The sequence below is a fragment of the Oryzias latipes genome, chromosome 15 (genome assembly GCF_053564925.1).
Source record: "Oryzias latipes strain Hd-rR chromosome 15, Olatipes_Hd-rR_3.1".
Taxonomy (NCBI): domain Eukaryota; kingdom Metazoa; phylum Chordata; class Actinopteri; order Beloniformes; family Adrianichthyidae; genus Oryzias; species Oryzias latipes.
Window position 1 is genome coordinate 21,273,361 of NC_136251.1, and position 27,764 is coordinate 21,301,124.

At 37.3% G+C, this 27,764-nt stretch overlaps 1 protein-coding gene across 7 annotated transcripts in view; it reads right to left on the reverse strand.

Annotated features, from left to right (window-relative positions):
* The window catches only part of adam12b (ADAM metallopeptidase domain 12b), an 83,166-nt gene that overhangs the window by 41,109 nt on the left and 14,293 nt on the right, over window positions 1-27,764 (reverse strand). For 4 of the 7 annotated variants that reach the window (XM_078932470.1, XM_023963430.2, XM_023963431.2 and 1 more), the window contains 6 exons: window positions 26,189-26,310; window positions 23,172-23,245; window positions 6,265-6,343; window positions 3,286-3,362; window positions 2,134-2,323; window positions 374-439 (listed from right to left, as the gene is read on the reverse strand). In XM_078932470.1, the coding sequence (XP_078788596.1) occupies window positions 374-439; window positions 2,134-2,323; window positions 3,286-3,362; window positions 6,265-6,343; window positions 23,172-23,245; window positions 26,189-26,310 (608 nt within the window). Of the gene's footprint in view, window positions 1-373; window positions 440-2,133; window positions 2,324-3,285; window positions 3,363-6,264; window positions 6,344-23,171; window positions 23,246-25,526; window positions 25,602-26,188; window positions 26,311-27,764 lie in introns of all 7 variants that reach the window. The other 3 variants (XM_078932474.1, XM_078932472.1, XM_078932473.1) reach the window with 2 other exon arrangements.

Genomic DNA, 27,764 nt, shown 5'->3' on the forward strand with positions numbered 1-27,764 from the left:
ATGCAAATATACTATAGTAAGTATTTCTTCTCAGACAGTGGGATTATCAGAGAACTGTCAGGAGGAAATGCTCCACTGAGCTCATCGCTGCTTTCCGGAGACTCTTCTGACTGAATGCTGCTTTTCCTGTTTCCTGTCTGCTCAGCAGGGGAAATGAAAACAGAACTTCCTGTCAGGAAAAAAAAACAAAAAAAAAAAAAACACAAAACACCCAGAAAACTAGGAAAACATTGAGTGGTTTTTGCACACTCATCTTCTTTTGCAGATCCACCAGGGCCTGCTATGATTACTGCAGCTTATCTTGCCTCTTTCTGCCTGACCAGGGGTTAATTATAACACGAGAAGCTGCTGTGAATTATGCCTGGTGCATTACCTCTCTGTTGTCCGCAACAATGATGAGCTCAACATATTTGGTGGTCTTCTGAGTATTCCTTTTGTCCTAAGGTGGATAAAAAAAAGTTTGAAGTTAAAAAATAAAAGGTTAACTTTTGACAATATACAGTACAGTGTCAACATCAAACAGTCAAGAGATTGTTTTGCTTCATAGCTTTTTTGGGATGCAGATTAAAAGTTTGAATAAAGAAAAGTTTTATTGATACAGCAATGAAAGCTCTAGTTTTTCTTCTTTTAAAAATATTCATAAAAATAAGTGAAACAACAAAAGATGTGTGTTATGTTAGCAATCTATCTGCATCTATTGAATTATAAGATGTTGTCAAACTTAAAGGTTTAAGTCAAGGTGGGCAAACTAAGACATAAGAATTTGACTTTCTTTTATCATCGCTGGATGAGAAACAGACGTGCGGGACACAGCGCTGCTGCTCAGTTTTATTCGTGAAGTTTAGCGCAAATTCAATTAAATTGTATTTTTAAAAAAAGTATTTTAAAACATATATTACTTTTCAATCAATATTATTTCGTCCAGATCCATGTTATTTCTTTCTCTTATATGGTGGGTTACCAAAACACTCCACGCATCTGTTCCTGGTCCGGCCTTTCTATTGAACCCTTTGTCGAAATGTTTGCCCACCCCTGGTTCAGGCACTTACATTTCTCTTTTTTTTTTTACACAAGGTGTACATTTTTTTGTCAACAATTATACCTACTATTTTTTCTTAAAGTCAATTTAACACCCTAATTTACCATTTTTAGCCAGTTTGTTGATGGCCCTTTAAAAAAACGTTCTTTCATGAAGATATTCTTTTGAATATTACAGAATTCGGGTTTTACCTTCATACAAACTGGGATAAGCACCTGATCAAAAGATACCAATAAAGAGGATTTGAGAGTTTGTTAAATGAATAGATTGATAGATTCATCACTTATATGAATGGAAATTCTAATAATTATAGGTGGAAACTGCAGTTATTGGAAGACAGCTCATGACCTACACTAATTACAATGGCTAATCTTTTTGTGCTAATCTGGATTACAATTTACACAATTTACACATTGAACATTATTGTAAAAATGAACAAAGCAGGGTCCTCAAAGACTTCAACAGTGATCATACAATTTGTTAATTTTTTTTGTTTTTTACCACTGAATAGAATTAAACTATAGATATTTTACTTGTTTCAGGTTTCCATCCTGGATTAATTAGGGATTTTACCTGGAAAATGTCATATGAATACATATTAACACGAGAGAAAAAAAAAGTCAAACATGTTAAAAAAAAGCTTCCAACATGCAATAGACTTGATTACAATTTTAAGGTTGATTCATTCTAATCTTGTGCAAGGGAGAAATCACAAGTATTTCTGTTGTTTTAGCTCCTAAAACTACTTTTCTTTGATAAACAAACTCCTTTGCTCTGGCGTAAAATGAGCCTCCTGATCAAATGGAGAGGATGCTGAAGGCAGATGGATGCTGCACATGCTCTATGCAAGTCATTAGCCAAACCTTCCTGAGCCCTCAACTCTGGGCTCCTAACAGCAAAATGAGTGTCAAACCCCCAGCATTCATAGGAACCATTCCAAATGGCTTGTTTGCCAGTTTTTCAGTCTTTAAGCCCCTTGTGTCACTTAAAAAAGGCCAATGTCAGTGCTATTGGAAATGTTTGATAAATACCATAACACTCCTCAATATAATGATTAAAAAAAATCATTTCAGAAAACCAGACTGTAATCTCACCCTCTTGTGGAATGCCTGAATAGGCTGGTTGATGTGGGTTTGAGGGGCAGCAGAGGACCCGTTGAAGCTGTGGCCACAGGCTCCAGGGGCCAGTTTGAGCTCCTCCACATGGTAGATAATGTGAGCCCCGTCGGCGTGGCCTGACACAGGCTCAATGACAAATGTCTTGTTTTCAACTGCAATGAGGCCTCTGCAGTAATGCAATGAGGACAAAGCTTTAAAACATGAGCACAAACTCTAATGGAATAATTTTTTGATTATGTATCTCTGTCAAAACCGGTAACAGTGGCACTTCTTTTCTCTTTTGTCAGGACTAATGGTCTGCAACCTTCAACCCTTGAAGAGCCATTCGGGTTGATTTCTCTCTGACCAAAACCCACTAGGAACTACAAAGTTTTATTTTATCCTTCAGGAAAAACAAAAACAAAACAATGTTTGGTATTTATATTGTTGTTATTATGATAAATAGAAATGAACGATTGTTGCTTTGGCACATACAAAACATACAGAGAAAATGAGTTCTTTTTTGGGATGACTTTGGTAAACTACGAAGGATTGATCGATCTCCTTACTTAACAGCTACTTTTCAAAATTAAAAACATTATTTTTCTTTGACTAGCAGGTTTCAATGGAGGAGTAAATGGAGGCATCGAAGTTGCGCGTGTCAGAAACAGTGATCCTTAAAAGACATAAAGCTGAATTTCTTTGTGTGCCATTTTATACTGACAGTTGCAACATAAAGAACAAAAAATTGATAGTATTTAACTTAGAGCTGTTTCTGTTTCGATTAAGGCTTTCATGGCAAACCAAACACTAATTGCTTTCCTACTGATTTATTGGTTCAAGATTAAAGTGCAAAGAAAGAAAACTCGAGGCTGTGATTGGCCATTTGCAACAGCCAAATGCCAATTACTGCAAGAATGAAAGTAAATGTTTACTGGATGCCTGTGTGAACGAAGACATTTGTGTGACATTTTCTCCCTTTCCTGTGAGTCGCACACCATCTTCCTGACAGCTCCCTTAAGGGGCTTAAGAACGATGGGCCGCTGTGCTGAGAGACTTAAGTAAATGCAAACTCTGCAGTGGCAAATAGCTCTTAAAGGGCAGCTTTGAGATGCGGCGTGAATACAAACTGATTCCTGTGTTTCTCACCGAAGGCCTGAGCAGACGCTGAGAGTAACATCAGAGTCTGGATGTGCCTGCACTTCCCCGTGGTAGTAGCAGTTTTTCTGGAAGAAATATGAGCACATGTGAGGAAAAAACTTCCCACATCAAAGATTAAAACAAACAAAAAATAAACATATATAAAGCGACTACTCTTTAAATTTTACCACTTATATCTAAATCCACGTAAGAAAAAACATTATAAGTTGATCCTGAAGCAGTTCTATTGCTCTTACCTGACTTCAAAGGAACAAAGGACAACACGACTGAGTGGAACTTTGCTGATGCTGCCTAATGCATGCTTATTTCAATTAGCATGCTCTGAAAAGCGATCCCTCCCCCTCCCTCACTCCTCACAGCGAGGCTGTTTGAAATTAATGCAGTCTGCACCACTAAGTGGAAACTGACATGGATGCAAGGTAATATGGTGAGAGTTTATCTTTCATTATTCCATCAGAGCGGCGTGGTGGAAGAAAAAGAGGATGTTTGAGCCGCTTCAGCATTGTCTGAGTGTGAGGAGAGCGAAGGAAATGAGTCTTGTTGTGAGGGAATACAAACTTCCATTTATTGTCCAGCAGATTTCCAATCCTCGTAAATCAGCTGTCACCGCCTAATAGGTTGAGCAGAGCTGGAGTAGACCTGAGCAATATGAATGCAGCGCGCTTAGAACTGTGCTGGAGCACTGCTTTACAAGTTTATTGCAGATTTGTGAGTCAGGTGTGGACCTTTGAATCATCAATATAAAAAGTAGAACAACAAAGGCTCTGATGAGTTATTCCAAGATTAGTTCATTTCTCACGAAAAAAAAAAAAAAAACATCAGGAGGCATTGGTGATTTCCTTTGTGAAAGGAAACTTGACTTCTAATACTCCCATTGGCTCTGATTTCCGGCTTTCCGGCTTTAGAAAATCTAGCCCACAACATCAGATTTGACCTACTGCACTTCAGGTGAGGAGCAGCAAAGACCCTGGTGGGAGCAGGATATGGCTAATGTATGAGCTGAAACTCAGACTCCAAAAGAATAAGGCTTAAACTCCATCAATGCAGACAGAACTTTTTCCAGAGAGGATCAGCGGCACACATGCTCTCTTTTTTGAGAGATTGACTGCTGTGTATTTTACTTGGTTTACACCGAATGTGTTTTTATAAAAAAAAAAAGAAAAAAAAAGAAGAAAAAAAGCGAATTTATTCTACTTATCCCTAATCACCACACAACAGATTGATGAGCTCAGAAACAGCAGGTTCTACACATGAGCATCTGGGTGAGGTTTAAGACAATGCAGCATGTTCCTTTGACAGGTTGATGGTTGCAACATCTTCCGACAAAAAAATAAAAATAAAGACAGGAACAGTGTTAGAATAGGGGCCTGTCACTGTCTACACAGAGAGCTGCTTGGGCTACCCTTTGTGCAACTTATTTATTTATTTATTTTTGCATATAAGGTATAAAACAATAAATTTACAAAAAGAGAATTACAGGTTGTGATAAATATAACAACTTTAGGGGCATTTATATATTTTCCTTAATAAATGAAACTGCCTCTAATGTAACCCGCTGCAGCATAATTATTTGAATTAAAAATGGAGGCAAGGGAAACCAAATTGTCTATCAGGTCTACCTTAGTGTACTTTTTTCATTTTAACATCACCTATAACTTAATTAGCTACAATGGAGCTATTTAAGATCCAAAATAAATTATATGTATGTGCAATTATCTACTTAAAGTGCATTACCTCTGGACAGAAAATGAGCATTAATACAGCAGGAGAAAAGAAAATCTGCTTTAAATATATTACAATGATGAACAGAATTTTCATTAGGTGAAACTTTTGACCATCATTTTGCTCAGGAGCAGCAGGTTGTGGATTCTGGAGGAATAATAGAAAATACAATGCCTCTTGAGTTATTGCTATATATTTAATATATTTTACTTAAGGTGAAAAAATGATTTTGGTTTAACATTTTTTGAATAAAATTAAAAACCTAAATAATAGGAAACAAACTGAACAGTGACAAAAATTTACTTTTTTTTTATAAATTATAACTTTTTATTTTTAAAGTCTCACTCCAGTCATGTTTTGATTCTTTTAAAAGCATTCCCAGTGATCATTTAATTATATTTATGCCTTTTTTGATAGCCAGATGTCAGCTCTAACAAAGAAAATTAAGTCGTACATGGAGCTATTTGTCATTAGAATGGAGTGGAGCAGGGAGCTTGCAGCACCTATGTCACTACAAGCTTCGTCAATGGCATTTTTTACATCTGCTTCTCATTCACAAGGATTTGAATGAAGAAATATTAAAACTCGCAATTTTAATCAGAATTTTGTTTATACTTCTCCTCCTTCATAAGAAAAATGCCACAAGGACATGTTAAAATACAATTTCATTGGAGTGGATCTTTAAAGCCAATGAGGAAAATTAGAGAGATCCTTTCAACTATTAGAATAAACTTTTAGATATGATCAAAGCTACAGCCTTTCAGATAAAAAGCAACGCTTTTGCTGTTGTTTTTTAAACCTAAATAGAGCCAGGATTTCTGATTTCAATAAGTGAAATCCAGCAGGGCATTCCCTAGAATTGAGATTCAAACCAAACATTCTCGTACTTATTTGCAGAAGAGGAGCACATGCTTCTCTTTGCATGGCTTACGAACACACCGAGTCAAACAAGCACTGGAAGCTGAAAGAGGATTTCATGAAAAATCCCTGTGGCCCTGCTGGCTGAACAACAACCAGCATAAAACACACCTTCTAATCATGTAGACCATAGAATGGCTGCGTCGCTCAGCAACGACCAAAGCTTTCCACATGCTGTACCACATTAAAGCATTGAAATCCTTACGATGCAGTTATTTAAGATGCTAAATGCTTTTAACTCCTAAAATTGGATCATCTGTATCGATAGAAAAAACATTTACCGGTACAATTATTTTAGACAATGCAAATGCTCAACTGTCATTATACCGTGTAGTTGTGTGCACTGCTGACTGCACTTCCATCCTCCATGTAGTGCGTTTCAATGTAGTGACTTGCAAAGAGACCCCTGAAAAGAAGCAGAAAAGAGAGTAAACTCATCAAATACCCAGGATTTTTTTTCCCCATCAGAAAAGATGCAGTTGTTGTTGCAATCTGCACTTTTGTCCATGTTGTGGTAGCTTGTGAGGATTGTGAGTTCATGTAAATGCAATCATTGCAGCAGGAGAAGAACCTCGTGAATTGCTTTGCCTTTTTATGTGATTTTGATGGGTTCATAAATGTTCTGACATACATACAGCGTGAGCTGTGTCCTTTAGAGGCAGTAATCCTATGCATACATGTGCTCGCAAACATATACTAAACTGTTTATTTGCGTTTTCCTCCCTTGAGGCTTGAACAGACGATCCCACCCAGGGCATTGGCAAGGGAACATGAGGAACACCCATCTTTTGCTGGATTATCTTAACATATGTGTGTTTGATAGCCAAAGGGAGGCAGAGGGTAAATAAACCCACAAAATATTGCATGTTTTTTTACAGATGTTTCAAAAGAAACAGCTGTTTCACTAAACTTCTTAAAGCAATTAAAAAACAGGTAAAACAGACTAAATGGATCATACATTTTAATCAAAGCTCCCCAAAACCAGAATTACATGGAACCAGATTATACTAAGAAATCCTTTTCTTTATACTTTTGAACCTTTTATTTTCTCCTCTGTATATTTAAAGTTCAGTTTTATGACCTCTTTAAAAAATGATCAGTCCCCTGCCCCGAGCTTTACCACATTTAACTTTATTAAATAGTTATCATCGCTCTAATGTGCCTTATCATGCCATTAGCAACCCCTAAACCAAATCCGATAAGCCGAGAGGCCAGCAATCACTTTGAAGAGCCCGGTGTGTCTCATAAAAAATTGATGACACATCTGAGGGCAGCATGGGCTCAATGAGGGAATCTAAGCTGATGCACATTTTCCCACCGAACCTGCCTGCAAAGGAAGTGTTACCACACATTTGTTACACCCATTTATTTGAATGACAGCATCGTGCAGTCGCTCTGTTTGCGGCAGAGATAGGATTTGTGTCATGTGAGTTGTAATTCCGTGCAAATACTCTCGTGAGCATTTTTGGGGACATTGGGAAAGCCAGCTTAGAGCAGCGTGGCTTCTGGAACCGGGCAACACACTGCAAAGATGATGGAGGATTAACATGATGGAATCTCCCTGTAATGAAGCTGCTGGCCGAGTTTGTAGATGTGTGGTTGCAGTGAGCTGCTACTATTCTAAATGCTTGTTTCTTAGTTCTGAAGATTTAATGTTTATGCTGATTATAACACAGATTTGAAAAACACAAAATGTACTAATTTCCCAAAAATTGGAAAGCAGAACATGTAAATAGATCTATGATGTAAGGTTTTTTTTTTGTTCAACAAATCGAAGGATAAAATATATGTTTTCCATGACTTCAACAGTTGGCCAGCAGTCTTCCTCAACAATGTTTACACCCATCATCACATTTGACTACTAAATATGTCAAGTCAATCTGAGTAACCACGCCCCCTTTTGTCTAGTGGTGGTCTCCTGAGAAGAGCATCCCAAGGAGGCGACAGCGCGCATGCCTCCTCATCTCGGTTTATGTTTTTTTTTTCCATGTTTCTGCAGCTTCTTTGATCCATTTGAACTTGTTTGTTTCTGTTCTTATAACTTTTGCATTATTTATGCAGTGATCCAATATTGCTGATTTTAAGGTTTTGTTGCTCTGGCTCTCCCTCTTTTGATCTTATGAGTCTTCTTGTTGTCTCCATCTTGCATTCATTTTAGTGCTCCCCTCTTTCTTGAGTTAAACATGTCTTGTTTCTCGGGCGTAATCTTTTGCACATGGCTTGCATTTATTTTCTTGCTGTTCTGATGGGTGTGAAACCTTCTGAGGAGGACTGCAGGCCAGCAATCAAAAAATGTCACGGTAAACTATACCTTTATCCTTCCACATAAATGAAAATATGAAAAATCATGCATACGGAAGACATAATAACTTATTTTTTTATACATTTTTGGTAGATTGGAGAGAACTTGTTTGAACTTTAACTTTAACTTATTGCACATAATGACTTAAGTTTAAAAAAAATATTGGTGAAAAGGAGCCTTAGCTTTATTTTGAAGAATGATACACAGTCTTAAAGACCCACTCCAATTGTCTTTTGATCCATTTAAAAATAGTTCCCAATGGTCTTTTAATCATGATATGCCATTTTAAAGCCAAAAATCAAAAACCTGTTTTCTTGGTCACAGTTTCCGCAGAGCAGCATGAGTCAATTGAAATTTGTTGTGGCTGAACCAGTTGTAGGCGGGAGTGTTAGCACAGAGTTAGCCCTTACTCCTTTCCCATCATCCCTTTGTCTACACTCTCTCCTGCTAGCTTTCAGTCCCTCACAACCCCAACCTAACATTATGGGTGTAGCAAAAATGGCGAGCAATATCGGAGCTGTTTTGAGCAAGCCCAGATGAGAAAAACAAAGACGTACATGGATTTAGTCATCTACAAGTGTGGTAACTTTCCTTGTTGTCTTCTGCTTTATTATCTTCATAAAAATCTACAGACAGTGTCGTCGTCCTAATAAAACCTAAACAGAAAAAGGACAAATTGGGTTGTTTTCAACAACTTAAAAGTGGGTTTATTTGGTTGTAAAGTTGAACAATTTCTGTAACAACCCCATTGATTACTAAGCAAAGACATTTTTAATGGAGCTTCAATGTTGGAATAAAAAAGGTTTTTGCTTGTTCTTAAGGCAACCAAAGTGTTTTTAAATGACTCTTAAAAATGACTTTTCCAACCTGATCACACAAGTGTTCGACAGGGTTGGAATAAGATCAACTTCCTAATTTTGGGGATAGTCTTAACTCCCACTGCTCCGAGGATTTGAAAGTACAGTTTACGTTCTAAACTTTAAAGCTAAGGAATTACCACTGGTTGGCCGTGGTGCAGCGGTAGGGTGGGCGACCCATGATCGTAAGATTGCAGATCCGATTCCCACCTTGCACGCCAATGTGTCGAAGTGTCCTTGGGCAAGACACTTAAACCCACCTTGCCTCTGGTGGGAGGTTGGCGCCAGTGTTCGGCAGCGGAGCCGCCACCAGTGTATGAATGTGTGTGTGAATGGGTGAATGGGACTGTGGATGTAAGGCGCTTTGGGCCTTCGAAAGAAGGTAGGAAGCGCCTTATGAGTATACGCCATTTACCATTTTACCATTTACTGTTAGCAGAATTTATCTAAATATGTCTCTGCATTGAAACTGTTTCAATGAATGATAAAAAGCCTTGTCATTTTTTTTGTCTCAAACTGCCTCCACCAAAAACATATTTTTAAGAAAATTGAATTATACAATAAAACCATCAAAGCCAGAATCTGGATTTATGAGGTCCAGACTCACAGGTGCAGACTTCTGATTGCCAGCACAGCAGCTCAAAACAGAAGTCAACTCAACAACAAAAAAAAAGCTGCGTGGCATCGACAAAGAAGGTGTGACAAATTTGTTATGGGTGCAACCCACATGCTCAGCTTTGCTGCTCATTCCACAAAAGCAGCTCTATTTGAAAGGAGAGCAAGCAGGCTTTTTAATGGCATAAGATATATTGCCAAAACGCATTAATGCAAGAAAAATACATTTAGGAAGACATTTTTTCTGCTTGTTGTCATGAGTTTTAAACTGGTTGACTTTATTTTTTTCTGGATCAAGACAAATTTCAATATTTGGAATGAACCTCAAGTATGGTTGCAACTTCTTTCTGAATATTAAATGTATATTTTCTTTTTGGACAATGACTCACCATCATATTTAATTTTGTCATTCTGTTACAACTTTAACTGACAAAGCTGCATGGAAGGGGGTTACAAACCCCCCTCCCCAAGCTCTGCGTGAACTCTCAAAGTAGTCTTTTGAAATTTCCTCAGGCGTTTTACAAGGTGCAGGTGGTGGAATTTATGAATGGAACCAAAGTGCTCAGCTGCTGACGGATGCTCAGAAATTGTCTTGTCTTTTTTTTTTTGTTACACATGAAGGAAATTATGGTTTCAGCCTCAAACTGTCAGCTCATATCAAGGCTGTTACTGCTAAATAGCTTTTATAGAACGCCTTGAGGCATGACTGTTTATGCTAACATAACCCATATAAATGTTAAATCTGTAAAGGATGAAGACCTTAAAAGCAGTTGTTCCCATTTTATAGTAAAATGCCCATTTATTCTAATTAGCTTTATTCCCATTTTAAGCAATGTGGATGCATTTTGATTGTTAAGCTTTTTTTATGTTCAAGTTTCTTTAAAATTACAGGAAAAATAATTATAAATTTATGTTTTAATTAATGTACATTACAGAAAAAAGGTATAGTTACTACCATACCAAGGCTGCTTGGTGCACATATTTTCTTTGTATACAAACACAACCGTGTTTATAAGATAAGATTTCTAAATAGAAATTAAAGAGCAACCATGTTAAAAAAAGATAAGAAAACCAATGCTCAATCTTTGTAGACATGGTTGCCCTTTAATTTCTATTTAGAAATTGTTGCTTTTCTCGATTTTTCTATCTTTTGACGAAATATTTACCATTTTGTTTTGACACTTTTTCTGAAATCGCATTGTGTGATTTGTTTTGTTGATGAGCATGACAACAGGAAAAAGTACTGTGAATTGATGTGCCCCTGAACCATTATCAACTCAACAAGAGACATTGATAAACTACATAAATAATCACTTCCTTTTCATAGATTTTTGCTACATAGTTTTTGTCAAATTTATAACTTTTTGTTCACTTTCTTAGCAGAACGTGTTTTTCCTGAGTGTGTGTTTTCGTTTTTTTATAGGGTCTAATTTAACAGTTGACAGGGGATTTGTGGACACTGCCTGAAGTATGTTTTCAGCAAGTTGTGGGTTTGATTCTAAGTGAGATCACAGTCTGGTTATGTTATTAAGTGGAATCAGCGTAGAGCTTCACGCCAAATTACTACCAAGTCACTTCATTGTGGCATCCCCATAAGGTCCTGGAGCCGTCTACACAATCTAACATCTCATTAAACATTTACTAATAGTTGCCCAGATTAATAATGATGAATGACAGATTCATTACCTGCACCTCTGGGATGCAGAAAATCCAGTTATTTGTCTTATAAAATAATCTGTCATTATTTATATTCGCGTTTCACACACACACACACACACACACACACACACACACACACACACACACACACCCACACAAACACACACACACACACTACTCCTCTGAGTTAATTTAACTTCTCTGGAACTGAATTCAGAGCATGAATTATTGATTGTTTCTTAAAAGCTATATGAATCACTTTCCTCACACATCTTTCGAGCCAAGAACTCTCCTCATGCTTATATTGTTTGAACATAATTAGGTCTATGATTCACTATTTGGAAGAGAAGACTTCCAGTAAATCTAAATCAAGTCACCCACACATGTTTCACATAAAAACTTATCCCACATCAGGGTAGCATTTCTTCCTGTTCACCTTCCATCTGTTGACATAAGTGGATTTCTGAAATATAATGTTTCCTATACAGAAATCAATGAATGTGTAGCCCAGATATGAGCCGCACAATGCAGGGACCCTCCAAGCAAAGACGAAAATGAAAAAGTCATTATTGTGGAGCACGGAGAATCCTTCATCCTCTCTCTACTGCATCAAATACACATGGATAAGACTCCTTAAAATAAGACACACATGACCTTTTGTAATATCTAAAATTACAGCAGATGGAAGTGAACCAAAAGCAAGCTTTGATGAGCTCTGCTTGAAAAGAACAAATCCAACCCGGTGTACATCCCCCCTACCATTTGTATATCATTTCCTTCCCAGGCATCCAAACATATTTATACATATGTGACGTTACACCTCATGGAATAATTCACTTTTACACACAACACCTTGCACGTGAACCCATTTGAGGAGGCATATGGCTCTAGGCTCCCTGCTGGCTTTGAACGCCACTCAAGTTTGGAGATTTTATTTAATCTTTCTCTCAAAACAAGCCCATCCCAAAGCCCTCCTATGACTGTGATGGCAGCATAAGCAAAACTCTAAAGAAGACTCGTTTTTACTGAAGGAGAATGAGAGAAGAGTATCTAAGGAGGTGTGACTGACAAGCATAATTCCATTACAGCATTCAGCTGCATTCCAAATTGATTTGCATACAGCTTAGTGTCTCTTTAGCGTATGCATGGCTGTGGTGGGTGCACTGAGGGGCATGAAGGCGGCAAACCAAGGGAAACTGAGAAGACAGAAGGAAGGTGAGACCAGTGGAGAAAGAAGCAGTGAAGTTCAATTAAGCAATTATAGTAACATTAAATCCAAATGTATTTAAAGCACAATAAATATATTGCAAGTAATACTGAAGTGGTCCTCATATTTAGTGATGAAAGTAAGTGAAACTCCAAAATGTCTGAGAATTTTTAACCATTTTAACAAAAAAGTCAAAGTTATGTCACAGAAAGTCATTAAAAAGAATGTTTGCTTGTTGACCCAACATTTCAGAAATGTTTCAGAACATAAGAGTTGGAGTTTGACAGGAAGTGAAACAGGGGAGAGATTGAATCTGACAGTAAAGTGATTTAAACCTTTTTCTATTCAGAAACGGAAGCAAGTGAGTGGCTCGGGGGATGCAGACAGCATCTGTCTCTAGAAAATATGTATGTCTACATACATTAAAAAACAGAGTGAGGGATCTATTTAGATAGATCTATGTACTGGTAGATAAATCACAGCGCTTTCTTTTCTAAACACCAAACACCTTGGGGTGAATCTTCTTAAAAGTCCATCTTTGGAAAGATTGAGAACTTCTTGGAATAATCTTTACATTTAAATGAAAAAGATCCTTCAGAGATTTGAGAATTGGAACAATACCTGCTTTATTATCGATGCCTTTTCTTGTTGTTAAAACCCTGTGATAATGTAGAAATACATACATTTAAATTACTGAGTCTGTTTCTCTACTTTTGTGTTTTTCTCTGATAACTTCAACTTCATTTTTTTTTCTCTTTTATGTTACAAACTACATTATTATTGTCAAAGGGACAGTTTTTTTTTTTCCCCCAGGAATTGTCAAAAGAGTTTTGATTAAAATAAAAAGCTGTGGCTGCAGAGTAAGGATTAAACATGCCGGGGTTTCAAAACCTCAATTTTATTTACTCTCAAAATAAAAGCACACTTTGTTTTGAGTGTGAAACATTGCAATTTGCACTGCAGCGTCAGCATAAAAAAAACAGAGTGGCACAGCAGAGCAGTTAAAGCGTGAGCAGGTTTATAGCTGTTGGCCGGGACATCCAGAATATTTAACACCATCAAACGATTCCCACACCAAACATATTTTCCCTCAGAACTGTACAAAGAGCATTATGTCATATTCCCCAGCTCCCCTTTGAAGGGGAAAACGTAATCGAATTAGTTCGAGAGAAAATGAGCTCATAAGAAATGCAGTAAGGGTAAGCAAGGCCATGTTCTTCCACCACTCCTTCCTGCATATGGTCACTAACGGGACCGCAGACTCAACCTGTTCATCTTGTTCATCAAAATTAGCTCGAGTCCTCACCATATGCTGCCCCAACGAGGCAGCTTATTAATTAATGTCCCATGGCTTACACAGCAAAACATGAGAATGCTGTTGATGCAAAAATATGGGGCCAAGGATGAAATACACACACTCTCTATCACCCCAAACAATGGAGCACAGAATATTGCTGCAGCACCAAATAATAGGACTCCACTTTCAATATGCATTGCAGGCAACATCAGAGTAATTAACCCTTTATAATGTAATGTAATCGCTATTGTTGGTGCTGAAAACCTGCCTATCAGCACCGTTACTGCTGTCATAAAAATCTGACTGAACACCATGCCTTTTCTGTCTCTTTCCACACATGTAAACCTGACAAAAGGCTGTGTTTTTTCAGGTACAGGCTGATCTTTATGATAGGAAGAATGCAGGTGTTTAGCAAAACACCAGAGCTCAACTTCCTGACTCTCCACCTTAATTTTTTTGTTAAAGAAATAAATTATTTAAATATATATTTATTTATATCTTTAATAGTTTTTCACTATTATGTTTTTTTTAAGGTGGGGTGTGATTTTTCTTTGTTTTTGAGTATTTAATGGTTTTTAGCCTGTGCAGCACTTTGGTCAACTGAGATTATTTTTCATTCTGTTATATAAATAAACTGATTGATTGATTGATTGAATTTTTGAAAGCGGGAACTCCTAACAACGCATGGAAGTAGTTTATATGCTAGCAATGAATGAGTTTCCTGTTATACTTTAGTATTCTCATCAATGTCAGTTCTAATGAGGGGACCAAGGCTCTTCAATGGAGGTGGCCCATTGTTATTCACTGAAAACAGTAAACAAATGCACACATGTTAATATCAATGAGTTCCTATCTGTCCAATTAATCTATAGTGGATCCCCTGGGCAACCTCATTGTATAGCTGTGGTTTCTGCCTACTGGCAAAATATGCAATTAGGGGCTGAGCAAAGAAGACATTTAGATTGTCTTTTTTTTATTTTCTTGAGTTCCTGCTGTGTCTTGAGAAGAAAAAAAAAGAACATCAAGCATCAGTTCCAGTTCCTTACCTTCACATTAATCAACGTTGGACTTTTGCTTCTTTAAAACGAAAAAACTCAAACGTTGACAGATGGACTTCATACTACAGCTGTGCTGCAACTGAGCCTATACTGCCATATAGGTTGTGCACACAGCGGATCCCACTAACTGCATATGTTACAGACTGTTTTTTTTTAGTCCCAGAACACATAACTCAATCTTTTTCTCCTCTTAAAAAGCTGTCCAGAGTCATTAAACTCTCTCTCTACACTTTCATGGATGATGCACTGATTTTCCAAAAAGATAATAGCATACAATCTGTCATTCCCCAGCCCATTACCCTGCAAATATGGTGGTGAGGGAAACTTTCATTTGGCACTGATGTGTCAGTTTAACATAACGATCAGGGTGAGCAATCTGTCACCAATGCCGATGCAGCGTAACTGAAGTCATGGCTGCTGGGTTCTCTATAGCAGATGTCAATTATTGGACAGACTGCAGGTGCTGAAAGTGCTTTTAGACAAGTCACAACTCTTTGAGCATCTCCAGCACGCTAATGTTTAAAACAAAAGACCCAGTTATTGTTCAGTTGTCTGATTTTGAAGCGGCAAAATCCAACGACAGCCCCCAAATTTGAAATTAAAAGTACAGTTTTTATTGTGTGCACTCAGAGATTTACGTTGCAGTCACATGCACTGTCTGGTGAGAAACTGCAGTTTGTCGATGAGGCTTGTTGCCATAATGAGTAGAAATCTCCATACATGCTCACACAGTTGTGTTCTATGTTGTATGTTTTTAGTTGATATAAATGACTGTATATGAGAACTGTACTGAGTAACCCCCGCCTTCGCATTCCATACAGGAAGTACCCGCTGGTCTCAAAAGCCGAGATCCCATAGACTTTTATTGAGAAATAAACAGCTATTACTCAGCTTATATGTGTCAGAATAATCATTCTTGATCTTGTTACTATTGTTTTAACATTCTTGCTAATGCTAGTTTTTTACATGATAATTTTTCTGCAGTGCAATTCATTGAGAATATAAACACACATATGCATACAAACCAACACATGTCAAGCATTTCATTCTGTCACACAAAACTATTTGTCCAGGGTGAGCCCAGGTGGGTCTTTATGTTCTGCTGAGGTGGATGATGGAATGTAAAAAGAGGCAGAGTGCCCGGCCGTTCCCACACCAAGACCCCCGCTGAAGCGGTAGCAATAGCCAAAACCCCCCCGACACCGTATAGCAGATGGAGGGAATTCGCCCAACTTCAAGCCTATTCAGACTGAGAAAACGTAGAGCGAACCAGAGCTTAGTCCGATAGGAAACAAACCGAGACCACCTGGAAAGATGGGTCCGAGAGCAGTTCCTGGTCCTGGACCAGGGTCCGCTTGGGTCTATTCAGATTGAAAATTTGTTCTCGATTTTCGGAGGAAACAGACTCAGGTTCACTTTAAGCAAACAAAATGCGCCTGAATACACTTTCAGACTGAATTGGACGTATCCCTGTTTACTGACTATTTCTGGTTCCAACATGGCGATGTCGGCGAGATCTTTACTTTTGGCTCTTGGGCATCAACAGTAACATCTTTAATCCTTGTAATCTGCATCTTAGATTACCTACATGAACACATGTCATTCAGAATGCAACTACGGGACACCAATCAGATTTTTTTAGCTTCTCAGCTGTGTAGTCCAGAAGAATCTGCAGATTAAACCTAAATTAATCTTTTAGAAAGATTATATCACACGAACCGTTTTAGAATAAAACTAAAGATTATGGGAGGTGCAAAAGGGAACTTGATACTGTGGTGCATTCTGATTCACTAAACAGTGCAGGCGCTGTCATGGATAAATGCATTGAAGTCCATGATAATGTAAAGACCACACATCCATTTTATTATCTTGAGTAATCTGTCTATATACTGCAAGATAATCTAATCACTCTTACACTCTCCGGGACATTTCCTGCTGATGCAGACAAATGATAGCCAGGTTAGACACGGCTATTATGAATCATCGACATCTGTAGACTCACTCCACTGTTTTTAAAACTCATGCAACAAGGTAAAAGTTCATTTTCACAGATGTCACTGTTCTCTCCCTAATCTGTACCCGGCAGCTGAGTCTACATGTCTCTGCAATACAGTCATTCAAGATTTGGCATCATTCCCCAAGGGCGTGTTTTCCTTACAAAACTCATAATGTCACTAGTTGAAGATGCCAGGAAGTAAAATATGATTAGAGTAAACCTTAAACTACAATGTCATCACAAAAGAGGAAGGTAGATTCAACTGAAAAAACAAAATATATGTTTTAGAAATTACTTAAAGAGCAAATAGTATTGAAAGAGTGGAAATAACCTCCAGTTTTATTTATTTTTTTCTTTGCTTTTTGCTTTGGTTCATTTAACAAAGCTAAACTAAAGACTTTTCTATTTCCAGTCCTCGTAATAGAATGAAATACGCAGTTGATCAATGCTCCCTTAATGTTTGGTGCACAAGAAAAACAACAAATTTGCAAATTTAAATGTACTGAACACTTTCTGAGAAAGGTCTGAGCATATGTGCAAACACTGCTGAATGAATGTGTGGATGTATGAATGGATGGATTCTTCTATGTGGGCTTTAGACAGTCAAACTTGGCCATGAGCATTTTTTAAGAGAGTTACCCAAAATGGTTTTGCATACATCTATATTTTTTATTGAGTAAACAACCTAGTTGGTTGCTTCTAAAACCCAGTTAATGGAACCACACATTTTAAATTGACAAATCATATATAATCACTGATTTTGTAACAATGTCTCAAATTGTTTGAGACAGCACATTTTGTCTTAAATTTAAACTCTTTGAGATTGTTTTCTAGATCAAACTTAGAACAATTGGATCAGACATTGCAGTGAAGTGCTTCTCGTGTGGACGACAAAAGAAACTCCTTATGCTGAGTGGTTTATCTATTTATATATTTTTCTGAAATACTTTTTAATCAACACTCTATGCAACATATGTAATAAAAGACAAAATAGAAAAAACAATAAATATAAACGCAGCTGTGCGCTTCGTTGTTTTGTCTCATAATCCATGAAACGAATGTAAGAAATAAAGCAAATTATTTTGGAATCCAAAAGAATTTTTGCATCAAATGCTCATATTGGCACTAGAACAGAAGCCTGATGTCCAGAAATCCCCCTTTTACGACTCTGGCAGGGTTCAAGATTGTGTGATGGCTATGTGGCAGTTGAATGAAATTACCAGCTTCAAAATGGATTGTGAGCATGGCGCGAAGACAAGATATCTTTTGGGAAAGATATAGAAAGAAATAGTAAATCTAAAATCCACATATAATCCACCACTACGTTAAATAACAGTTTCTATAAACTGAAGAGGGGGAATAAAAGTAATCCAGGATCTTGAATATATATATTTGATTTTTTTTTAAATCCAACTAAAACCAATGCTTTTTTGTGGGTTGTTACTACTGGTCTTTTTAATTTTCAAAGTTATGACTAGCTGCTACGAGGCCCCCAGCCTCTTTCTTTAATTAGCTTTTATGGCCAAAAATCTAATATTCAGAATACATGAAAGGCCAGCAATACTCTGGATACACAAAAACATGGCTCTTCCAGTATGACTGAGCTTCAGAGCTAAAAGCAATTTTCATCGTTTTTCCCCCCCAATAAAGAAGCGCTAAAAATAACTGTAAAATATTTCCAGTTGTCCGACACTTTTAAATGTTATCAAATGAAAGTGAGAATGGAACTTTGTGTCGTCTCTTGCTTTTTTAGGATGATGATAAGCTACAAATCTCATATTCACTGACGCTTTGGTGGGGAAAAAAAGCCATGAACTCATAAAAGTCCACAGAACTGCAGAAGAGAATTTAAAGTTGATTCTAATCATTAAACATTTGTAGCTTCCTCATCCTTACACTGTCCAAATACATAAATATCTATAGACACAATATAAAATTAGCCCCAAAGGCCGATCAAATTTAGTAGATATTTAGATGTACCAACTACTACGCTGAACATACTCAGAAATTAAGCAACTAAAAACAGTAAACAAATAATAAAAGTTAATTATACTTGTATTTTATTGATCATTATATAATTTAAATATTTATTAATCTCTTCATGCCTAAATTGATTTCAAATTATATTAAAAAAAACGTCAATGTTTTTTTCTGTTCCAGATGATGCCAATCTAAGGAGAGTTCTGGATATTATGGTATATGGCAAATTAGCGACATCCATCATGAAGAGATTTAAGTGGGCCAGACCTTTCTTACATTTAACCTGAAACCCACGCACAGTAATGCATAGAGGAGTCTTCTCAGCATTATTAAAGTATTTCATCAAGACTAATGTGGAATCTCCCATGTGACCATCATCAATCATTTCAATCTGGCCAACTGTGTCATTAATCAACGCTATGCTTCAAAGCTGCAAATGCTCACAATTGTTTGCATGTCAGTCAGTCAGGCTGTCTTTGAATATTCAACACTTCAACTCAGAACAAAAGAATATATGATGAGAACTATTATAAAAAGGTTAAAAAAAAAAGTCCTCAATATTTAGCCAGGACTTTAAAAAGACACAAGGAAAAGGTCTTCGTTTTCCTTTGTTGCCTTGTTTTAAACATATCCATTTCACCAAAATGGTTATTTTATTGATGTAATTAATTGTAAAATATTTAAAGCTACTAAGCACATTTTGCTGTAGTATGATTTCTGTAATAAATATTCTAGTATTACATCTTGTGAAATTCAGCATTCACATTTTATTTATACAGTATCATGAAATGATATATTAATTTATTATTATTAACACAAAAATTACATTTATATAAGCTTTTATTTGGTTTTGTTGGGTTTTGATTATTTTCACCGTAGGGGATGCAGTAAAAATGATTTTATTTCTATGGGGTTGTATTCCTCCAATGCACAGATGGTGCACCCACCCTCGCTAACGTCTCCTAAAGTTATAACAGATGTCATATAGTTTGCTACTGGTGAAATAATTTTACAGTCATGAACTTATTTGAAAGAAAATGTAAATTCAGAATATATATTTAAATCTAAAATTGAGGAACATTTTTTTGTAATTTTACATTTAATCTAGTAACAGAGTCAGGGCTCGACTTGAATTCTACAAGTTTTGTGCACCCACATTTTCAACCACATAGCATTTAACAGCACAGTTATACAAGATCACTTTTTGTTTGTTGCCCATTTGCTGCTGAAAAGGACAGGGAACACTCGGGCAGGGCGTTTTATTGAAGCATTGAGCTTTTTCTGTTTTTTATCTCAAAATGCCCAAGAACCAGTCACAAATGCTAAACTGACGTCCATCATCTTCCCACAGTCATTATATTGTGAGCTTTACTGTGTCTGAGCAGAGAAACTGGCCAAGCCACTCGCTTGGACATGTAGACTACACACCAGAAGTCATTTTAGTATTTCACCCCCCAGCATCTCAGTGCTTTTTTTTCTATAATTATTTCTCTTTTTCTATCCTCTTCCCTCACTCTAATATGTTACAAGTAAAAAAACAGTTATGTATCATATAATTGCAGTAAAAAAGGCAAAAAGAGAATTCACATTACATTTTCCAGTGCCTCAGACTGGGTTCGCATGTGCTTCAATCCCCCCCAACATCCTCTCTTTGTGCTGTCAAAACCAGAAATGTTTGTAAATGGAATAATATGGTCTGGTTGTTATATTATTAGAAACCATCTATCTTTCTCGCTTCAATTAATTTCTGTTTTTTGCAAAAAGAAAAATAATATTCATTTGAGGGAAGAAAAAAGGGGGTTGTTCTGAAAACATTTAAGTGCATCCGTTTTTTTTTTAATGTTTAAAAGGAAATGACTACATTTCCATAAAATAAGCGCTCATTTTGTCCTCACATTAATTAAAGCAAACAGTCGTCTTGCGCTTGCTAAGCGGCACCTTTTATTTAATTGTATATTTAATTTATCATTGAATGTAAAGGCGTGTTCAGAACCACTAACAGAGCTTTATTGGCACACTGTTTGGTGCTATTCAAACTACATTTGGGATCGTACAAAACCACCAATTTTGGATAATCTGCTGCTTACAACTATTGGCCTGCTGAAAAAAATAGAACCACAATGGACTGGTTTGGCCACAGTGCAGATGACTCTGGACTGTGCCATGGTGGTTTCTGGGTACCTGCTCTGACTGGTTATATTAGTTTCTAATCACAGCTCCATGAGTCTGAGCCGCTGTGCAAGAAGTAAAAAGAAGTTTTTTGTTTGATCAAGCCTGGGTATTCTTTGCAGATAGTTGTCAATCTTTCTTTGAATCTGATCTCATTATATGACAAATCCACTTTGTTTATCAGACACAGCTAGCTCACCTCCTTCCGACCGCAGATTTGCAAACGAACCCAAGCCTGTACACACATGCAGAAGTTTCGGCCAATCAGAGGTGGGCTAGCATCTTTCACCATCTCTGACTGGTGTCAACCACAGTATGGGCTAAGTATGTGTGTGTTGTTGAACCACAAGGGTACTTTTAGAGTCGAAGAGATGTCTATTCTTTACAACTCATATGGCCGGGAGCACTGGTTCAATCTAAAATTTATATTGGTTTCACCACTGAGAAATCAGGTTGCATGTGCGACCAAATTGGTCACACTCTAGAGCCCTGATAGAGGTCAGAGACCACCTGTGCTACGTTGGCATCCCAAGCAATATCAGAGGACACATGTCTGGCCTGACAGGAAACAGAGTGAATGTGACCGGCAGAATGCTTCAGGGCCAGGAGTGACTCACAGCTGAACTCAGTCACATGAAGAACAAAGGATATATTAGTCCAGACTGAGTTCATGATAGGAATGAATAAGTATCCTAAAAAGTGTTGAGTTATAGAACAATAAGTATAGTCACTAGAGAAATATAAACACCAGGTGTGCAGTAAAGTGCCTAAAATAAGAAGGTATTTGAAGATCCATTCAGATGAAAATTCTGTTTTAGGCGTTTTTAACATGTTCTTGTGATGATAGAAGACATAAAGAAAATTTAAGCTAAAATTGGATTTCTGAGTATATCTTTATTCAAATCATGAATCAGGGTGGACAAAAAAAGGCTGTTGGAAAAAGCTTGGAGGTGTTACGTGGATCTTACAATGGCAAGTAACAAGCTGATAAACCAAGTAACTGATCAAGTAACTGATGCATCCACTTTCAGACAAATAGATCCATGCAAGTCTTTGTTTCCCTCGTCTGAGCTGGCATTTGGATCAAAACTGTACGACTGGTTGGCTCATATATTGCTCCCCATTTTCATTGCACTGATAATGTTAGGTTGGGGGTATGGGGCGTTGTAAGCTAGCGTGTAAACAAACAGATGATGGGAAGTGGGGACAGGCTTAGTCTGTGTCAATGGTCCTGTCCAAAACTCAGAGGTGGAATTCTAATGAACTACACTCAGTAGAAACTATGAGCTAGAAAACGACAGTTTTTTTTTTATTTTAGCCAAAAATGACATAATCATAATTAAAAGACCACAGGGAACACTCAAAAGATGCTTGGAGTGGGACTTTAATGTACTTTGTTGTGTTGTTAAAGTCTTCAAACTGTAAGTTCTAAATTGTAACATTTAGCTATATTTTCTTGCTCTCAAATTTATATGCGAACTGTATGTCTAGTCAGTGGCTGAATCTTACCAGAGGTCTATAAATTCGGCATCATTATCTGCATCCCAAAGCAGTAGAGGAAAATATTACGTCTTCCCCGACTCTGCATATGAAACACCAGAGGCCAGACTTCAGCCACTGACGCCAACATTCTTGTGAAATAGATTTTCTACAGAAATTCTAAATATCTGTGTTGCCTTTTGTGCCTCTCTGTGACACAGTCTTTCCACGCAAGCGTTTGTAAACACTTTTGAACTCCACACAATCCCCTCCTTCCAGAGTTCACTGTGTTATTGTCCACAGTGTGGAGAAGAGAGATGTGTGAACAGAGGGGAAAGCAGAGAAGTCTTCAGGGCTCCCTTGAGTTTTATTCTTTGTTAGCTTTCATTTTTTGGCTTTTCACAGAGAATAAACTATAAAATAGTTCAGTCACAAGAGGCTGTATTTTTCCTCCCTCCTTGAATAAACGACATGATATTCCGAACCTGCATGTGTAACTAAATTCAGGTGATTTATGGCTGCCTCTCTGTGTGAGAGCATAATAAGTATCCAGATACCGCTGTCCCAGGTTTGATGACAAGCATGGAGATAGAATCAGAATGCATCCAAACTCACTCATTTTTTTCCAGTAACAGGACCAAGACTTGATTCTCAGCAACTACCTCCAACTGGAGTGAGGCAGGGTAAATCTGTGGGACACAAAGATATGAGGAGTGATGAGAGGGGTGCCCTGGATGTCACACATCCTGCCTGTGGGATAGGATTTGAGGGTTACTTCCCTGTTGCCCACAAGGAAGGACATGGAAACACACAATGCCGCAGGAGGAACAGGAAGAAAACCTTAGCATCCTACAATTTTCAATTTCTACCACAAATATATTTTATATGCAGAGAGTTGTGTCAAACACAGACAACATCTACCTTTCTGCTCTACAACTATTTCTTCAATAGACAGTTGTGTTCTGTTTCCTGATTGGTTGACCATAATCAATCAAACTCCTCTGTGCTGTGTCTCCAGTACAGAATGCATTAAGTTTGCCAAATTTACATAAATCTACGATTGCTATCAGATTTTTTTTCTATTTAATACTGAACATATTTTTTTCTGAATGTTTGAACTATGAAAATTTCTTTTCTTTTATCGTAGGTCATTTTTTACGACGGAGTATAAGGGCCACCAAAAAAAAAAAAAATTAGAGCCACCAAAAAAAAAAAAAGTAAAATTACGAGATTTTATCTCGTAAATTTAGGAGATAAAAACTCGTAAATTTAGGAGAAAAAAAGTCGTAATTTTAGGATATTACAGTGGAAGTTAGCATGCAGAGCAGCAGGTGAACGCCGTGCAGCAGCAGAGCAGACCGACTAAACTTTGTTGAACAGGTGAGCTGAATGTTTATTGATAACGTTCCAAATGTCTGGAAGGTCATTTGTTTGATTTACGATTCATTAAAGTTTTATTTATTGATGGTTGGTTTGCAGGATCTCTGCAGCCCGATGAAGCCATCGTCGGTGTCCCTGCAGCTGTTCGCTTGAATCCTGTTTCTCCACCAAAAACAAGACTCTACGTCTGTGTGACGCTTCCGTCATACAAAAGGAGGAGCACTTTTTTGGCATTTTCAACGTTCCAAAGCTAATATAAAACACTATTTTCATTCCTCTTTATTGTTTTATGCTGAAACGGGACATTTCATCTGCAGGAGGGGGCGTTTGTAACACTGTTTACTTCCGCATTGGTGTTGGGATGACAGGTTCATGACGTAATGAGACAAATGAACTTCAGAAAATGTGAATGAAAAGGAGAATAAAGGCTGCAGCGATCCTCTACACCCAAACGTGTCTCTGAGCTCCTTATTTTACATATTAAACTCCGCTTTACTGAACCCTGGAAAGACTGCTACACGGAAAATAATCTGATTTTGAGTCACCAAAAGGTTCAGAATCTCTTTGTTTTAAACCTATAATAATCCGGAAATGAAGCTTCACAAAAGGCTCCACATACTTCATCTTCAAGCTAGGTTCCGATAAACGGACAACTTCAGTGTTTTTTCCTTAATCTACGACTTTTTTCTCGTAAATTTATGAGATTTTAAGTCGTAAATTTATGAGATAAAAAGTCGTAAATTTACGAGTTTTTATCTCCTAAATTTACGAGATAAAATCTCGTAATTTTACTTTTTTTTTTTTTTTGGTGGCTCTAATTTTTTTTTTTTGGTGGCCCTAATACTCCGTCGTAATTTTTAGATTGTAACTCCACAATAAACAAAGCACCACTGTAGCTTATGATAGTAATGACATTAGTGGTGTTTAGATGTAGAAAATTTACAAAAAAAAGTTTCTTTTTTTGGAGCAAATTAAATTCAAAACAGAGAAAAATTTGATTAGTGTAAAAATAATGAAATTATTATAAAAGCTTCGGAAGCATTACTTCAGAAAGACACATTTCACTTAAAGTTTAAACAATTTCCAAACATCCTTAAAATTCACCACTCTTATAGTTTTTATGGTTCAGATGGCTAAAGAGGATAGAAAACTTTAAGTGCGAGAAGCCAAATTGGACGTAGAGTGTCAATATTTGACAAGAAGGTTCAGTGGCTCTTTAATAACCTTTCGACATAAGAAGCAGCTTTACGATAGAAATCTGTTTTTTCCTGAGAGATTTCCTTAATTTCCTTAAACAATCAGCAGCTGACCCTGGTGTTGGTTTAATTTAGACGGGTCAATTTGTTGATAGCTCACTGTAAAACTTTTGTATCCTCTAAACAAAATAAAAATCCCCTGTGTCAGCTGTAGCTGATAGGAGAGCATGTCTAACGTAGTGGAAAATGGGTGTATAATTAAATCTATAAAGCTCAAAGTTTCATTTCCCACTCGCCTGCGTGACATGTTTTTGATGTTGGGGTAATTAACACCACTGGCCCTTTTTCGGAGTGACTTTGAGAGGAGAACACAGCTTAAAAACAAACAGCTTACTCAGATGGTGAGTGTCCCACACCAGCTACGTTTGATTGCTCAGGGAATTCTCAAACACCTACGCACTTTCTTTGTCTGAAAAAGGAAAACGGTTAGAAAACTGCAGAGCCGTGCCAAATTTAAAACTTTTTCTGGCTGCAAATTGCAGAAAAAACTTCCTCTGTTAAAAGAGAATTTAAGGAACAGAAATTCTTTTTAGTTTAATTGTGTGTATGTCTATTTACATTTTTGCTTAAACTGTGATGCACACAAAAAATGTACAAGCAACAACTGCCTTTAAGCTTCAGAAGCTTTTTTGTTTGAATCGCGGTTGTGTACCAGTAGCATGTAAAAAGTCTAAATACCTTTTTTTCAGCAATAATTACAGAGTGTGTCTTGCCTGAGGGGTAAGATCATATTTAACAAACAAAACAGGGAAAAACAGAAAGTCTGAAGGAGAAGAAACATTCCCGTTGAGAACTAAGCAATCTGCACAAACTAAGCACACGAGAAGGGATTTCAGAAGGAATCAAGACAGCCAGAAAACAAGCAAAAAGGGACGGGATGGCACTATGTTTACAGCATAAATAACAGTTTTTGGCTGCAACTACTGGCATTAGCTTTTTTCCCGTCTGAGCCATCAGACCACGAATGTGCTAGTTTGTGGTTGCCTTAATACTTACTCCTGATGTGAGCATGCTCAGAGGTCTGCGCTCTTTACCCTTTAGAATCTGGGGTATGGTGGTCTCATGGCGCTGCGGTTTGGTTTCGTCCCCAAGCTGCTCTGTCTTGTCTGGATGGCTTCCTGTGGAAAGATCATCAGATAAGCTTGGACAACAGATAACACAGCACAAAGACTGGGTCCGGAACATGGACCCAGTCATCTTTTGATATATTTCAAAAGCGTTCCCAGTGGTCTTTTAATTGTGATAATGCCGTTTTTGTCTGACATAGTTTCTGCAGAACGGCAGGAGTTAATTAAAACTTCACCTCTGAGTTATGGGTGGGGCTGTTGGCACGGAACAAACCCCTCCACCTCCCATCATCTATCTGTTTACGTGCTTTCCCGCTAGCTTACACCCAACCTAACATTAAAAGTGCAACAAAAACGGCAGGCAATATTGGAGCTATCCAGCCGTCCAGTTTTGAGTGATACCAACTCGGACCAGGTAAAGGAAAATGTACATGGATGGAGCGCAGAAGGGGCATTGTATCTTGGTTTTGTGTCCTGATTCCCAACAATTAGAATAAAGAAATACTCAGAAAGCCATTTTTCAATCTTAATTTTCTTTATCTCTGCTCTCCGTCATTGCAAAATACCACAAGAACATATTAAAAACACTAAAAACACAATTCTAATCAGAGTGGGTCATTATTAGTATTCTCAATCAACACAGTGCCAAAAGGTAGACCCAGTGAAAGACAAATAAGTATTGAAAGTATTTGTGAATGATGCTGGTAAGAAGAGTAAAAGCTCACTGTAGTTCCTGTGAGTAGATGTGCTGTGCCTCAGAGGACTTTGTGTGCAGACACGGCATCAATAATAGATGCTCTCACACAGTTCATGAGCAGCCTCTGCCTTACTACCCAACAATAATCTTAATTTAAAAGATGTAAAAAAGAAAAGGTTCTTCCCAGTTTTTATATTTGGTTCTCCATTTGTACTGTATTTCCTTTAAAAAAAAGTCTTTGTTTTCAATCACAGCTCCCTTCCCTCTAATTCCTTTATTCAACCTAAGAATGCAAGGTTAAGAAGAGATTAGAGGTAAAATATGTGAGAACAATGAATGAGACTTCAAGTGTAAGATGATTATGCGCATTATACCAAAAACTGGCATTTCAAAATCGAATTTCCTACTTCCTGAATTATATTTTCCCTTCTTCTTCCTGACAAAATTAACATAGATTTCCAATAATAAAGGTGTCTTAGCTATAGCGGCAAATCGCCTAAAAATTCAAAAATAGTTGGGTTTTTTTTTCTGCTTGCTGAATTTAATTTGACAATAAGTCAAGTTGTTTAGAGTCGGATCTATTTACTTTACATAATAGGCTATAGAGGACATAAAAGAGACCACCTAGATTTTAGTGGAACATTTCAGCACGTGCTGGTGGTAATTTGTTTTTTTTAAGTGGTGCATGGAAGCCATGTTAGACTGATGGAGCAGCAGGACTTAGCCCACATGCTGTGGTTAGAGCTCTGTAAAAGGAAAAGCTATAAAAAGAAAGTAAGACAGACTTGTACCATACATCTCTCAATTC